The 17084-nt window shown below is 45.2% G+C and overlaps 1 protein-coding gene across 1 annotated transcript in view; it reads right to left on the bottom strand.

Annotated features, from left to right (window-relative positions):
- LOC118369854 (leucine-rich melanocyte differentiation-associated protein-like) overlaps positions 1-17084 on the bottom strand; it is a 522398-nt gene that overhangs the window by 190011 nt on the left and 315303 nt on the right. The window contains exon 4 of the mRNA XM_052498736.1: positions 16315-16454. Within this exon, the coding sequence (XP_052354696.1) occupies positions 16315-16454 (140 nt within the window). The remainder of the gene's footprint in view (positions 1-16314; positions 16455-17084) is intronic.

Here is a 17084-nt window from a genome sequence, read left to right as displayed (position 1 = left end):
AGATACGCCCCATCTGCCAGAGCTGTCATTCCTGTAACATCACAGATATCTTCTCTAAGCTTTCAGACACTATCTTTCATTGGGCGGGAGAGGAAACATCAGGTTGATAACGGCTGGGATACGGAGATGACAACAGATCCATTCAGAAAGCGGGTGGGAACAGAGGACAGCAGAGGAAGGGAGAGGACAGAGGAGAGGAGGACAGAGGAGAAGAGGACAGAGGAGAGGAGAACATTGGAGAGAAGGATAGAGGAGAGGAAAACAGAGGAGAGGAGAGGAAAACAGAGGAGAGGAGAAGAGAGGAGAGAAGGACAGAGGAGAGGAGAACAGAGGGGAGGAGAACAGAGCAGAGGAGAGGAGAGCAGAGCAGAGGAGAAGAGGACAGAGGAGAGCAGAGCAGAAGAGGACAGAGGACAGGAGAGCAGAGGAGAACAGAGGAGAGGATGACATAGGAGAGCAGAGCAGAGGAGAGGAGGACAGGGAGGAGGAGGACAGAGGAGAGGATGACAGAGGAGAGGAGAACAGAGGAGAGCAGAGGAGAGGAGGACAGAGGAGAGGAGAGCAGAGGAGATCAGAGGAGAGGAGAACAGAGGAGTGGAGAACAGAGGAGAATAGGACAGAGGAGAGGAGAGCAGAGGAGGATAGAGGAGAGGAGAGCAGAGGAGAGGAGAGGAGGACAGAGAGGAGGAGGACAAAGCAGAGGAGAGGACAGAGGAGAGGAGGACAAGCAGAGGAGAGGACAGAGGTTAGGAGCACAAAGGAGAGGAGCACAAAGGAGAGGAGCACAAATGAGAGGAGAGCAGAGGAGAGGAGGACAGAGAGGAGGAGGACAAAGCAGAGGAGAGGACAGAGGAGAGGAGGACAAGCAAAGGAGAGGACAGAGGAGAGGAGCACAAAGGAGAGGAGCACAAAGGAGAGGAGCACAAAGGAGAGGAGCACAAAGGAGAGGAGAACAGAGGAGAGGAGAACAGAGGAGAGGAGAACAGAGGAGAGGAGAACAGAGGAGAGGAGAGCAGAGGAGAACAAAGGAGAGGAGCACAAAGGAGAGGAGAACAGAGGAGAGGAGAACAGAGGAGAGGAGAACAGAGGAGAGGAGAGCAGAGGAGAGGAGAACAGAGGAGAGGAGAACAGAGGAGAGGAGAGGAGAGCAGAGGAGAACAAAGGAGAGGAGCACAAAGGAGAGGAGAACAGAGGAGAGGAGAACAGAGGAGAGGAGAACAGAGGAGAGGAGAACAGAGGAGAGGAGAACAGAGGAGAGGAGAACAGAGGAGAGGAGAACAGAGGAGAGGAGAGCAGAGGAGAACAAAGGAGAGGAGCACAAAGGAGAGGAGAACAGAGGAGAGGAGAACAGAGGAGAGGAGAACAGAGGAGAGGAGAGCAGAGGAGAGGAGAACAGAGGAGAGGAGAACAGAGGAGAGGAGAGCAGAGGAGAACAAAGGAGAGGAGCACAAAGGAGAGGAGAACAGAGGAGAGGAGAACAGAGGAGAGGAGAACAGAGGAGAGGAGAACAGAGGAGAGGAGAACAGAGGAGAGGAGAGCAGAGAAGAACAAAGGAGAGGAGCACAAAGGAGAGGAGAACAGAGGAGTGGAGAACAGAGGAGAGGAGAACAGAGGAGAGGAGAGCAGAGGAGAAGAGGACAGAGGAGAAGAGGACAGAGGAGAGGAGAACAGAGGAGAGGAGAGCAGAGGAGAACAGAGGAGAGGAGAACAGCGGAGAGGAGAACAGAGGAGAGGAGAACAGCGGAGAGGAGAACAGAGGAGAGGAGAACAGCAGAGAGGAGAACAGAGGAGAACAGAGAGGAAGAGGACAGAGGAGAGGAGAACAGAGGAGAAGAGGACAGAGGAGAGGAGAACAGAGGAGAGGAGAGCAGAGGAGAACAGAGGAGAGGAGAACAGAGGAGAAGAGGGCAGAGGAGAGAAGAGCAGAGGAATGGAGGACAGAGAGGAGGAGGACAGGGGAGAGGAGAGCAGAGGAGAGGAGGACAGAGGAGAGGAGAGCAGAGGAGAGGAGGACAGAGGAGAGGAGAGCAGAGAAGATGAACAGAACAAACATTTCAAGGCTGGAGGTTACAGCCAAACAGAACAGAGTAACAGACATGCCAAGGCTGGAGGTTACAGCCAAACAGAACAGAGTAACAGACATGCCAAGGCTGGAGGTTACAGCCAAACAGAACAGAGTAACATACATGTCAGGGCTGGAGGTTACAGCCAAACTGAACAGAGTAACAGACATGTCAAGGCTGGAGGTTACAGCCAAACTGAACAGAGTAACAGACATGTCAAGGCTGGAGGTTACAGCCAAACTGAACAGAGTAACATACATGTCAAGGCTGGAGGTTACAGCCAAACTGAACAGAGTAACATACATGTCAGGGCTGGAGGTTACAGCCAAACTGAACAGAGTAACAGACATGTCAAGGCTGGAGGTTACAGCCAAACTGAACAGAGTAACAGACATGTCAAGGCTGGAGGTTACAGCCAAACTGAACAGAGTAACAGACATGTCAAGGCTGGAGGTTACAGCCAAACTGAACAGAGTAACAGACATGTCAAGGCTGGAGGTTACAGCCAAACTGAACAGAGTAACAGACATGCCAAGGCTGGAGGTTACAGCCAAACTGAACAGAGTAACAGACATGCCAAGGCTGGAGGTTACAGCCAAACAGAACTGTGTAACAGGCATGTCAAGGCTGGAGGTTACAGCCAAACTGAACAGAGTAACATACATGTCAAGGCTGGAGGTTACAGCCAAACTGAACAGAGTAACAGACATGTCAAGGCTGGAGGTTACAGCCTTGGAAGAGGAAGAGACAGCAGCAGTAGCTAAGTGATGGATGAGGAGGGACATGGAGGAACCACGATATGGACACAGACAGGCTCCATATAGAAGATGATGATGGTGGTAACAGTAGGGATGAAGATTGGTTTTACTATCTATGTCAGCATGTCAACACACTAGGATTATAGGGAAGGGGGATATTGATTGATCTATAAACTTGTCACGACTTCTTCTGAAGTCGGTGCCTCTCCTTGTTCGGGCGGCGCTCGCCGTTGCCGATCTACTAACGGATGCACTTTTCTTTTTCCTTTTGTTTTGTCTTTGTTTTCACACACCTGTTTTCCATTTCACAATTATTTGTGCCTGTATTTAGACCCTCTGTTTCCCCCATGGTGTGTTGTGTGGGATTATTCATGTTCAGTTAGGTTGATTTTGATGGCTAGTTTTCTGACGGGTGCTGAGTTCACCCGTGCGTTATCTTTACCGTCTTGTTTTGGTCAAGTGTAATTGTTACCTTGTGCCTTGTTGAGTAAAGTACGTTGCTCACTCATTCTGCTCTCCTGCGCCTGACTTCATGCACCAGCTACACTCACTTTCTGACAAAACTATAAAAGATGATACAAACAGTATATTATGACTCAAGCCTGAGAACATCTGAGAGGGTATAGTACAAATCAGGATATAGGAATTATACTGAGAACTTGCCTAAATATTCTGAAATATATTTTTATTATTTAGAAAAATAAGCTTGAAATGGGCATGGCCTACTTAATTCAACAACCAAAAACACACATCTACGTTTATATTTCTTATGTCACGTCTTGACCTTAGTTGCTATTTTATGTCTCTATTTTTTTTTGTCTCTCTGGCAGCAGGAGCTGCCAGAGCCGCCCGCCCATCAGTCAGGAGCTGCCAGAGCCGCCCGTCAGTCCGGAGCTGCCAGAGCCGTCCGTCAGTCAGGAGCTGCCAGAGCCGCCCGTCACTCCGGAGCTGCCCTTCACTCCGGTGCAGCCGCAGCCTCCCGCCTGTCCGGCGCTGCCGGAGTCTTCCGTCTATTCGGGGCCCGCTGCAAGGGTCCCCAGTCCGAGGTTACAGCCAAACAGTTTTGTGGGCCAGGACTATGGTGGAGTGGGGTCCACGTCCCACACCAGAGCCGCCACCGCGGACAGAGGCCCACCCAGACCCTCCCCTATGGGTTTCGGTTTTGCGGCCGGAGTCCACACCTTTGGGAGGGGTGGGGTGTTACTGTCACGTCCTGACCTTAGTTCCTTCTATATGTGTCTATTTTAGTTTGGTCAGGGCGTAAGTTGGGGTGGGCATTCTATATTTTTGTTCTGTGTTATAGTTCTATGTGTCTGGTGTGGTTCCCAATCAGAGGCAGCTGTCAATCGTTGTCTCTGATTGAGAACCATGCTTAGGCAGCCTGTTTTCCCACTATGGGTTGTGGGTAGTTGTTTTCTGTGTCTGTGTTTCACCATACAGAACTGTTTCGATTTTCATTTTGTTGTTTCATTTGGTTATTTTGTATTCAGTGTTCAGTTATATTTCATTAAAATGGACACTTACCACGCTGCGTTTTGGTCCGATCTTTCATACTCCTCAGATGAAGAAGATCGTTACATCTTAATAAACCCGAAAATCAAGTTATTTCTGGTTGTTTATCAAAGTCAGCTGGCTAACTTATTGATCCTACTTTGTAGTATACCCCTCAGGCCAGAGGTGTTTTAGCAGTAGAGGAGGCACGTACACAGATACCTGCGCCCCTGTACCCGCCCCTTCGCCCTCCCACTCGCCAAGTGCCCATTTGAGTGGTGGTAAACTTAGTTTGAGTGTGTGTAGTAAGCTACCCAGTTTAAATATCAACAGTACTGCCACAGACGCAGCACTTGAGCATTTATTTCCTTATAGAATCATAGCCGCTGGAAGGGTACTGGAGGTAAATCAATTTGCCAAAGCTATAGAATTACTGCTATCTGTTCAGAAAGAAATGAAACAATTCAGAATAGCCTAGTACACCTTGCCTGACGACTCAAACTGAATTCTTCCACTGCTCTATGTTCGCTACATTCTTCAGTCTGAGGCTGACATCGTTGAGGTCGATTGTGGTGAAGTTAAAATGAGAGGTTTTGTATAAAACAAAGTCCTCAGCGATCTCATTGCGGGGAAGAAACTAGCGTCCGTGGGCGTGGCATAGCGTTTGGCCCGGAGCAAGGAGTTTGGGTAGCCAGGCAATACTACACCATGATTAGGCCAATAATTGAGCCACAGAGGATCAATAGCTTCTTTAAAAAACTGCCTAGTGGATTGTGTGGAGCCCAATAACAAGGCATAGCCTATAGTCTGGAATGCGCTGCAAATCTGTCAGTGAACAACATGAAGACAAAACAGGCCTTAACAATATTTCAAATACAATCGCGGGAAAACACAAGTTGGAAAGCAAATGGCTCCTGCTGAAAAGAAAAGAATCTGGGAAAGGAGGTACGGCAGGGCGGACCAGGCCCCCTACGGCTCGCCCATAACACTGTCCCTGGAGTGAGCTATACATCGTTGGGTGAGTCAGTGAAACTAGAAAGCTTTTTAGGAGTATAATTTCCTCCTCCTATTGTACAATATGTGTGTCTCCACACACCTAGACCTAGGCAATTGATTGATTCCTGACAAGGTCGTTTTTATTGATTTCAGATTCTCAGTTTGTCATTGTCAAAGTAGCCTATCATTTTGATAATAAAAAACATTCTTCCAAAGTCTCCAGTCGTGATGAATGATGAATGATGTAGAATTGCATGAAATGCATTTATAAAAGGCCACATTTTTCACAGACCATGCATTTCTACTAAAAATGTGTGCAACTTCTGTCAGCACCTGTACTGCTCTATGCCACTACGCAAATGCAATGATAGGCATGCAAGGCTTATAAAAGCTCCAGACCAGGCCTGAGGTGTTTTAGCAGTTGAGTGACAGAGAGCTGAAACCCCTGACATTTATCCTATTGTAATACACAAAAGACTCAAATAGACGTTGTCTGACAAAGAGGAATAATTATAATTCAAGTCTTTTTACAGTTCTCCTTAAAAACTTGTTCATGATGTTTGAGCGGATGGGGGGGACTGTCCAACTGTAGGAAAAGTATTTAATCAGGGAGGAACAAAAGACCTCCAAACAAGATTATGTCACTCAAGCCAATGTGTAAACATGGCAGGTAACAACTGGTTCTGCTTCACGATGAATGTGTGACATACCCCCAGAGGCAATTTCACTCATCCCAGAGGCTTCTCCAAGACGCCGCTGACAGAAAAGAGGTATACAGAGTGGACTTTAATTCTGACTCAGGAGGCGTGCATACCATCCACAGCTTCCAAGTATATTGCTCGCTAATGTTCAGTCTCTGGACAATAAAGTAGACAGGCTCTGGGCGAGGATCTACTTCTAGAGAGACATCAGGAACTGTAAAATAATCTGTTCCACAGAATCATGGCTCTCTCCGGATATACTGTCCCCGTCAATACAGCCAGCCGGGCTATCAGTACATCGCATGGACAGGAAAAAAGGTAGAGGTAGATGTATATGTTTCATGATTAACTACTCATGGTGTGATTGTGGTAATGTTCAGGAACTTGAGATCTTTTGTTCATCAGACCTGGAAAACCTCATAATGAAATGTCGACCGCATTACCTCCCGAGATAATTATCTTCGGTCATCGTCACAACCGTGTATATTCCCCCTCAAGCCGATACCATGATGGCTATTAAGGAATTACACTGCACTTTGTGCAAACTGGAAACCGCATATCCTGAGGCCGCATTTATTTTAGCTGGGGACATTAACAAAGCAAATCTGAGGAAAACGCTACCCAAGTTTTATCAATACATCACCTGCACTGCTCGCGCCTCAAAAACTCTCGACTGTTGCTACTCTCCATTCCGGGACGGATACAAGGCTCTCCTCCACCCTCCCTTCAGCAAATCATATCACACCTCCATTCTGTTCCTCCCTTCCTATAGGCAGAAACTCAAACAGGAAGTACCCGTGGTAAGGACAGTTCAACTTTGGTCTGACTAATCACAATCTATGCTTCAAGATTGTTTTGATCACGCGGACTGGGATATGGTCCAGGTTGCTTCTGAGAAAAACATTGACGTATACACTGACTCGGTGACAGAGTTCATCAGGAAGTGCATAGGGGATGTTGTTCCCACTGTAACAATGAAAACCTATTCAAACCTTAAAACATGGATAGATTGCAGCATCCGCGCAAAACTGAAAGCGAGAACCACAGCAAGGTGACTGGGAACATGGACGAGTACAAACAGTCCAGCTATGCCCTCCATAAGGCAATCAAACAGGCAAGATATCAATACAGAGACAAAGTGGAGTCGCAATTCAACGGCACAGACACGAGACGTATGTTGCATGGACTCCAGGCAATCATGTACTATAAAGGGAAAACCGAGGAAAACACAATGCCAAAGACGCGGGCCACCGCCGCTCACGAGGTCAGGTAGCTCTCGTTCTCCCTGTTTCTGACGGGAGTAAGACACTTAAACGTGTTAACCCTTGCAAGGCTCCTCAGAGCATGTGCAGACCAGCTTGCTTGAGTGTTTACGGACATATTCAATCTCTCCCCATCCCAGTATGCTATCCCCACTAGTTTCAAGATGACCACCATTGTTCCTGTACCAAGAAAGCGAAGGTAACTGAACTAAATGACAATTGCCCCGTAGCACTCACTTCTGTCATCATGAAGTGCTGAGAGAGTCTTGTTAAGGTCATATCACCTCCACCTTACTTGTCACCCTAGACCCACTGCAATTCGCATACCGCCCCAAAATATCCAGGGATGATGCAATCACCATCACACTCCCCTATCCCATCTGGGCAAGAGGAATACCTATGTGAGAATACTGTTCATTGACTATAGCTCAGCCTTCAACACTATAATACCCTCCAAGCTCATCACTAAGCTTGGGGCCCTGGGTCTGAACCCCGCCCTGTTCAACTAGGTCCTGGACCTCCTGATGGGCGGCATCCAGGTGGTGAAGATCGGCAACAAGCTGCTATGCTGATCCTCAACACAGGGGTTCCACAAGGGCGCGTGCTCAGCCCCCTCATGTAGTCCTTGATCACCCATGACTGCGTGGCCATGCACGTCTCCAACTCCAATCATTAAGTTTGCAGACAATACAACAGTGGTAGCCCTGATTACCAACAATGACGAGACAGCCTACATGAAGGAGATAAGGGCAATGGTGGTGTGGTGCCAGGAAAATAATATCTCCCTCAACGTCAAAAGAGTCAATGAGCTGATCGTGGACTTCAGAAGACAGCAGAGGGACCACGCCACCATCCACATCGACGGGGCCGCAGTGGAGAAGGTTAAAAAAAAGTTTTAAGTTCCTTGGCATACACATCACTGACAATCTGAAATGGTCCAACAACACAGACAGTGTGGTGAAGAAGGTGCAACAGTGCCTCTTCAACCTCTGGAGGCAGATGGAATTCATCATGTACCCTAAGACCCTGACAAACTTTTATAGATGCACCATTGAGAGCATCTTGTCCGGCTGTATCACTGCCTGGTACGGCAACTGCACCGTTTGCAACAACTGGGCTCTACAGAGGGTGATGCGGTCTGCCCAATACATCACCGGGGGCACGCTGTCTGCTCTCCAGGACATCTACAGCACCCGGTGTCACAGGAAGGCCAAGCAGATTATGAAGGTCCTCAGCCACCCAAGCCACGGCCTGTTCACCCTGCTATCATCTAGAAGGTGGGTTCAGTACAGGTGCATCAAACCTGGGACCGAGAGACTGAAAAACAGTTTTTATCTCAAAGCCATTAAATCGTCACCATTAGCCGGTCTCCACCCAGTACCCTGCCATGAACTTTAGTCACTGTCACTAGCTGGCCACCACCCGGTACTCTACCCTGCACCTTAGAGACTGCTATCTTATGTACATAGTCATGGAACACTGATCACTTGAATAATGTTTACATATGGTTTTACCCACTTCATATGTATATACTGTATTCTTTCCTGTATAACTAAGGCCTTTCCTGTATAACTATTGCTGTACATAACATTTTCCATCCTAAATATTCTACATGTATGATACATATTCTATCCATAGACTGTCCATACTGTCTATACATCCCATCATATACAGTGGGGAGAACAAGTATTTGATACACTGCTGATTTTGCAGGTTTTCCTACTTACAAAGCATGTAGAGGTCTGTATATTTGATCTATCATAGGTACACTTCAACTGTGAGAGACGGAATCTAAAAAAAAAAATCCAGAAAATCACATCGTACCAAACGAGAGGGTCTGGAGGTTGAATCCTCAGCTCCTCACAGAACCAACATTCTGTGACATTTTTCTTTGATACCAACGACAACACAGAGACTTCCCCAGCATTATTGTGGGAAATACTGAAGGCTTATCTGAGAGGCTGTATCATCTCCTTTCAGGCTGCCAGGAGTAGGCAAAACAGAGGAAAATTGGTAGAACTGGAGGGACAAATTCACTTACTGGATAGGGTGAATGCTAGCCATCCATCTATGGAGAAACATTTAAAAAATTACCTCTTTAAAATTTGAAATAAATCAGATTCTCTCAGTTAAAATGGCTAAATGATTCACAAAGTTAAATCTGCATCTGGGGAATTACTCTCTTCCCCCAAAGACATCAATGACAGATTCTGTCAGTTTTATGAGTCTCTATATACATCTAAAGCAGATCCTAACCCCTTAATTATGCAACACTTTTTGTAGGACTGTATTCTTCCTGCCCTGAACCAGAAAGATTCTAACTTCCTGAATAAGGAACTATCTCTTGAAGAAATTCAAGAAACAATTAAATCTCTAAAGAGTGGCAAGGCCCCGGGCCCAGATAGATACTGAATTCTATGAAACATTCAGCAACGTACTCTCTCCCTACCTGCACGAAATGTTGATTCAGGCCAATGAGGATGGAGCTCTCCCTTCTACTTTGGACGAAGCGTTCATTACAGTTATACATAAGACGGATAAAGATCCAGAAGAGGTAGGGTCATAAAGACCAATATCTCTCCTTAATACAGACCAAAAGATTTTAGCAAAAACTCTGGCTAACAGGTTTAGCACTTTAATTGGCAAATTGGTCCATTCGGACTAGACCGGCTTTTTCCCTAACAGAAACTCATTCTTCAATCTCAGGCGCCTCTTCAACATTATGTATTCTCAGAGGTTACCCAACGTGGACCTTGCCGTCATATCTCTTGACGCCGAAAAGGCCTTTGACCAAGTTGAGTGGCCCTATCTATTCAAGGTCCTACAGAAATGTTATATTGGAGATAGGTTCATAAATTGGATCCAGCTTTTATATAGGAACCCCTGTGCGAGAATACTCACTAACAAATCATTGTCGCCCCGATTGAACCTTTACAGAGGGACAAGGCAGGGTTGTGCGCTGTCGTCTATGCTCTTCGCCCTAATTATTGAACCTCTCGCTCAGGCGATTAGATCTCATGCAGCAATACACGGCTATAATACTAAAGATACTCTAAATAAGATTTCCCTATACGCAGATTACATTCTCTATGTAACAGAACCCCAAGCTAGTATCCCAGCTATTCTTGATGTGATTAATTTGTTTGGTACCTTCTCGGGATACAGAATAAATTGTAACAAGAGTGAATTAATGCCCATACGGTTGCAAAACACCTCCTGGCTAGAACATCTTCCAGTAAAGTTATCTTCAGAAGAATTTAACTACCTAGGAATTGTAGTTACCAAACAATTTCTCTGCTCGGATGAATTAATGCCATTAAAATAGTCTTCCTCCCACAACTGCTCTACCTATACCAGAACATCCCAGTATTCATACCTAAATCCTTTCATAAACAATTGGACTCAATTATCAATCTTTTCATCTGAGATTATAAAACACACAGGATAGATGGAAGGAGGATTGTCTCTCCCAGATGTTATTAGTGGGCCGCTAACCTCCGCGTTGTTACGTTTCTGCTGGATGACACACCTCCGTCATCCAGCTGACTTAGTATGGAGGGTGAGGAGTGTCACCCCTTCTCTATTGGTGCTGTGATTCTGTCGCCTGTCAATCTGGAGATGTCACTTTATTGTAACAATCCTATTATACATAGCACAGTCCGAATCTGGAAGCAAATTAAAGTCCACTTTGAGCTTAGACCAATGTCATTCATACTCCCTGTTGCCAGGAATCCCTCCTTTGCCCCCTCTAACCTTGATAACAACTTTGAGCGATGGGGAGAGTTGGGGATAAGTACCATAGGGGATTTAGATATAGAAGGGACCTTTGCTTCCTTTGAGTTGCTGAGGGAAACGTATAATCTTCCCAGAAGTAACTTTTTCAGACACCTACATGTTAGAAAACACCTCCCAACATTTGGGAATGCTAAACCTTCCATGTTTGACGAATGCATAAAAATATGCCCCACCTCAAACAAACTGATATCTCGTCTATATGACGCTTTTCAATCTGTTAGCACACCTTCTACAGATGCCATTAAGGCAAAATGGGAGGAAGAACTAGGGACTGACATTTCGATGGCAGACTGGGAAGAGAGCTTGGAGTATATCCACACATGCTCCATTAATTCCAGACATCGTCTCATACAATTCAAGGTATTACACTATTACAAAACCAAACTGCTGTGGATATTTCCTGATACATCCCCTATGTGTGATAAATGTCAGGCTGCGCAGGGTACACTACTCCACTGCTTTGCCCTATGCTCTAGCTTGCATGGTTATTGGTGTGGAATTTGTAGGATCCTCTCTGAAGTTCTGGAGACTTCAATAGACCCAGACCTGCTTCTGATAATCCTGGGAGTGTCTGATTCCCTAAATGGATTAAACCCCCAAAACAACTCACCTCTTACAGTCTCATTTCGGCAAAAAAACAAATCTTGTTGTTTTGGAAAAGGAGGGAAGCGCCCTCTACCAAATTATGGTTCAGCGAATTAGCAAACACTGTACACTTAGAAAGAATTAGATATATTCTGAACAATAAATTATCAACATTTGATCAAATCTGGCAGCCTTTCCTCTCCTACTTGGACGAGTCGGCGCTGTGAATTTGTACTTATTAACGCACTCTCAATTGTAATATTTTAATCTACCTTTGGGCAGCAGTCGGAAGGGGGGGATAAAGGGGGGAAATAAGGGGGGTGGGGGATAAAGGTGGGTGACATCTACCCTCTTTCTTTCTACATGTCCTTGTTCTGTATGTCTTGTTTTGTAATATTTGTTTTGTACCCAGAACTCTGGGTCTTGTTGTTCCTGTCTGCTCTTTCATGTTTATATAAGAATTGTATACCTGTCTTTTATACCTATACACCATTCTTGTGTGTGTTCAATAAAACATATTTGAAACAAAGATGATCAATGGAAACAGGATGCACCTGAGCTCAATTTCGAGTCTCATAGCAAAGGGTCTGAATACTTATGTTAATAAGGTATTTGTGTTTTTATTGTATTTTATTTTTTTGTTAACATTTGTCAAATCCAGCTTTCGCTTTGTCAGTATGGGGTATTGTGTGTAGATTGCTGAGAAAAAAAACATTTATTTAATCCATTATAGAATATGGCTGTAACGTAACAAAATGTGGAAAAAGCCAAAGGGTCTGAATACTTTTCGAATGCACTGAATGTGTATGCGACAGATAACACTGGATTTGATTTCACATACACTGTAGCTAGGATGTCAAACTTCCTCCGTTACAACACAAAGAGAGAGGTAGAGAGGGAGAGAGAGAAAGAGGCAGAGAGAGAAAAAGAAAGAGAAAAAGAAAGGTTATTTCGCTGGGCAATTTCTGTTTTCACAGTATTCATATTTTCTTTCACACATTAAAACAGTGATGACTGAATCTGCTCTGTATAAAGACACACAGCACCATATTTCATTATTTGTGTATTTATATTATTATGCCATTGGACTAAATGACACCGTTCAGTGTGCGACACAGTACTGGACTGCTTGCCTTGGTAATTGAGAGAGATGGAAACTGAATCACGCTCAAATTGATGTTTTACAGTGTGACACATTATGAATATTACATCACAGGACCATACACAGTATCAGTCAGGGCATGGTAGGGAGAGAGAGGGAAAGGGAGAGAGTGTGAGAGAAAGACACAGAGCGAGAGAGAGAGGGAGAGAGAGAGAATTGTTTTATTTTACCTTTATTTAACCAGGCAAGTCAGTTAAGAACAAATTCTTATTTTCAATGACGGACAGTGGGTTAACTGCCTGTTCAGGGGCAGAACGACAGATTTGTACCTTGTCAGCTCGGGGGTTTGAACTTGCAACCTTCTGGTTACTAGTCCAACGCTCTAACCACTAGGCTACCCTGCCGAGAGAGAGAGTGTGAAAGAAAGAGAGAAAGACACAGAGTGAGAGAGAGAGCGAGAGATCCTCGGTGCTAGTAAATTATTAATACAGAACACAAAGTCAGGAACAAGCACTTAGGGCTAAAACAGACAAAAGAGAGTGTTTTTTCCTTTTATCGTGTTTCATGTAGAGGCTGACAAATGGTGGTCACATCGCATGAAGGCTGTGATATTTAATGCATGGTCTGCACTGCTAGTAAACACTCATTTGTGGTTGTGACTAGTCACACATGAAATGCATTTTGCCCGACCAGAGGTGGTTTGATAAAGCTTTTAAAACCAGGAGGCTCAATCCACAATCTGGTTGAGAAACGGAACGTTCATTCCCCTTTCAATACATTAAATACATAAAAAAGTTCCTAAAAATATAATAACTTGCAAAAATCCGAATATAAATAGTTGTTCAAATTAAAAAATATATCGGAAGATTGATGAGGTACGTCTTGGTCAGCTAAACTTACTAAGATGTACAGTACCTCCAACAACACATAGAACCTCATATACAGTTGAAGTCGGAAGTTTACATACACTTAGGTTGGAGTCATTAAAACTCGTTTTTCAACCACTCCACAAATGTCTTGTTAACAAACTATAGTTTTGGCAAGTCGGTTAGTACATCTACTTTGTGCATAACACAAGTAATTTTTCCAACAATTGTTTACAGACAGATTATTTCACTTATAATTCACTGCATCACAATTCCAGTGGGTCAGAAGTTTACATACACTAAGTTGACTGTGCCTTTAAACAGCTTGGAAAATTCACGGCTTTAGAAGCTTCCGATAGGCTAATTGACATCATTTGAGTCAATTGAAGGTGTACCTGTGGATGTATGTCAAGGCAATAGTATGCAAGTACAAACACCATGGGACCACGCAGCCGTCATACCGCTCAGGTAGGAGACGCGTTCCGTCTCCGAGAGATGAAGATGCTTTGATGTGAAAAGTGCGAATGAATCCTCCTGTCTCAGCCTCCAGTATTTATGCTGCAGTAGTTTATGTGTCGGGGGGCTAGGGTAAGTTTGTTATATCTGGAGTACTTCTCCTGTCCTATTCGGTGTCCTGTGTGAATCTAAGTGTGCATTCTCTAATTCTCTCCTTCTCTCTTTCTTTCTCTCTCTCGGAGGACCTGAGCCCTAGGACCATGCCCCAGGACTACCTGACATGATGACTCCTTGCTGTCCCCAGTCCACCTGGCCATGCTGCTGCTCCAGTTTCAACTGGCCTGGGCCCTAGGACCATGTCCCAGGACTACCTGACATGATGACTCCTTGCTGTCCCCAGTCCACCTGGCCATGCTGCTGCTCCAGTTTCAACTGTTCTGCCTTACTATTATTCAACCATGCTGGTCATTTATGAACATTTGAACATCTTGGCCACGTTCTGTTATAATCTCCACCCTGCACAGCCAGAAGAGGACTGGCCACCCCACATATGCTCTCTCTAATTCTCTCTTTCTTTCTCTCTCTCGGAGGACCTGAGCCCTAGGACCGTGCCCCAGGACTACCTGACATGATGGCTCCTTGCTGTCCCCAGTCCACCTGACTGTGCTGCTGCTCCAGTTTCAACTGTTCTGCCTTATTATTATTCGACCATGCTGGTCATTTATGAACATTTGAACATCTTGGTCATGTTCTGTTATAATCTCTACCCGGCACAGCCAGAAGAGGACTGGCCACCCCACATAGCCCGGTTCCTCTCTAGGTTTCTTCCTAGGTTTTGGCCTTTCTAGGGAGTTTTTCCTAGCCACCGTGCTTTTACACCTGCATTGTTTGCTGTTTGGGGTTTTAGGCTGGGTTTCTGTACAGCACTTTGAGATATCAGCTGATGTACGAAGGGCTATATAAATAAATTTGATTTGATTTGATTTGAATCCCAGAACCGCAAGGACATTTTGAAGATGCTGGAGGAAACAGGTACAAAAGTATCTATATCCACAGTAAAACGAGTCCTATATCGACATAACCTGAAAGGCCGCTCAGCAAGGAAGAAGCCACTGCTCCAAAACCGCCATAAAAAAAGCCAGACTTTGGTTTGGAACTGCACATGGTGAAAAATATTGCACTTTTGGAGAAAGGTCCTCTGGACTGATGAAACAAAAATAGAACTGTTTGGCCATAATGACCATTGTTATGTTTGGAGGGAAAAGGTGGAGGATTGTAAGCCGAAGAACACCATCCCAGGGGTGGCAGCATCATGTTGTGGGGGAGCTTTTCTGCAGGAGCGACTGGTGCACTTCACAAAATAGATGGCGTCATGAGGGAGGAAAATGATGTGGATATATTGAAGCAACATCTCAAGACATCAGTCAGGAAGTTAAAGCTTGGTCGGAAATGGGTCTTCTAAATGGACATTGACCCCGAGCGTACTTCCAAAGTTGTGGCAAAATAACTTAAGTACAACAAAGTCAAGGTATTGGAGTGGCCATCACAAAGCCCTGACCTCAAACTCATATAAAATTTGTGGGCAGAACTGAAAAAGCGTGTGCAAGCAAGGAGGCCTACAAACCTGACTCAGTTACACCAGCTCTGTCAGGAGGAATGGGCCAAAATTCACCCAATGTATTGTGGGAAGCTTGTGGAAGGCTACCCAAAACATTTGACCCAATTTAAACAATTTAAAGGCAATGGTACCAAACACTAATTGAGTGTATGTAAACTTCTGACCCACTGGGAATGTAATGAAATATATAAAAGCTGAAATAAATCATTCAGTCTGTTATTGTATGTGTGTGTACTGTATACACATGTCCCTACCTGTATCTCTGACTGTCATCCTCCTTCCTGTTCTTGTATGTGTGTGTGTGTGTACTGTATACATATGTCCCTACCTGTATCTCTGACTGTCATCCTCCTTCCTGTTCTTGTATGTGTGTGTGTGTACTGTAGACACATGTTCCTACCTGTATCTCTGACTGTCATCCTCCTTCCTGTTCTTGTATGTGTGTGTGTGTACTGTAGACACATGTTCCTACCTGTATCTCTGACTGTCATCCTCCTTCCTGTTCTTGTATGTGTGTGTGTGTACTGTATACACATGTCCTTCCTGTATCTCTGACTGTCATCCTCCTTCCTGTTCTTATATGTGTGTGTGTGTGTGTGTACTGTATACACATGTCCCTACCTGTATCTCTGGTAGTCATCCTCATCCTTGTCCAGGCTGACCAGCTGGTTGGGACAGGCCTCGTTTCCCAGCAGGCTGAGGTACTGCAGCGACGGAGTTGCCTCCGCCAAGTGTTCCAGCAGTGCCTCGATGTCAGTCAGGTGTCAGAGGTCAAGGCTGCTAATTGCATTAGCATTTACCCCCCCCCCCCCAGCTTCAGAAAGCTAGTCACAGGCAATGGGTTGCTGTGAGAGAGCGGATAAAAATTTAAGGCTCAGAGGCATTTATTTGTCTGTTTCTCTGTATTTTCCCTCTCTCTCTCTCTTTCTACCCTGCCATCTTTCTTCCTCTCTCCCTTCTCTCTTGCCCTCTCCATTTCTTCTTCTCTCCCTCTCTTCTCACCCCCCCCCAGGTGGCCGGGTGGGGAGCGTTAAAACATTGACAAAATGATGGATGCCCTGTGGTTCAAAAGGTCCATGATTCGCAGAGCCGTTGCCAACGCCATAACCCCCAAACGTGGAAAAAAAGCTACCAGCCTCCCAAACAGGCACAGTTATCACTAATACATTCACTTCATTGGAAAATTGAGCCCAAAGTGTCAAAATGAAAGCGCACTAATGCAGTGGTGGAGTGTGTAAAATGGCACAGCTCCACATCAAGATGTGGTCTAATTGGGGCATTAGCATGTGCAGGGCACTTCACCTCTCTTTCGCTCTCTTTCTCCCTCACCCCCTCCCCATCCCCCTCTCTCTTTCTTTCTTTCTTTCTCTCTCTCTGCTTCAGAGCAGTTG

The sequence above is a fragment of the Oncorhynchus keta genome, chromosome 36, assembly GCF_023373465.1.
Source record: "Oncorhynchus keta strain PuntledgeMale-10-30-2019 chromosome 36, Oket_V2, whole genome shotgun sequence".
NCBI lineage: Eukaryota > Metazoa > Chordata > Actinopteri > Salmoniformes > Salmonidae > Oncorhynchus > Oncorhynchus keta.
Note: the sequence above shows the minus strand (reverse complement) of the source record. Positions and strands in the feature narration are given on the sequence as shown.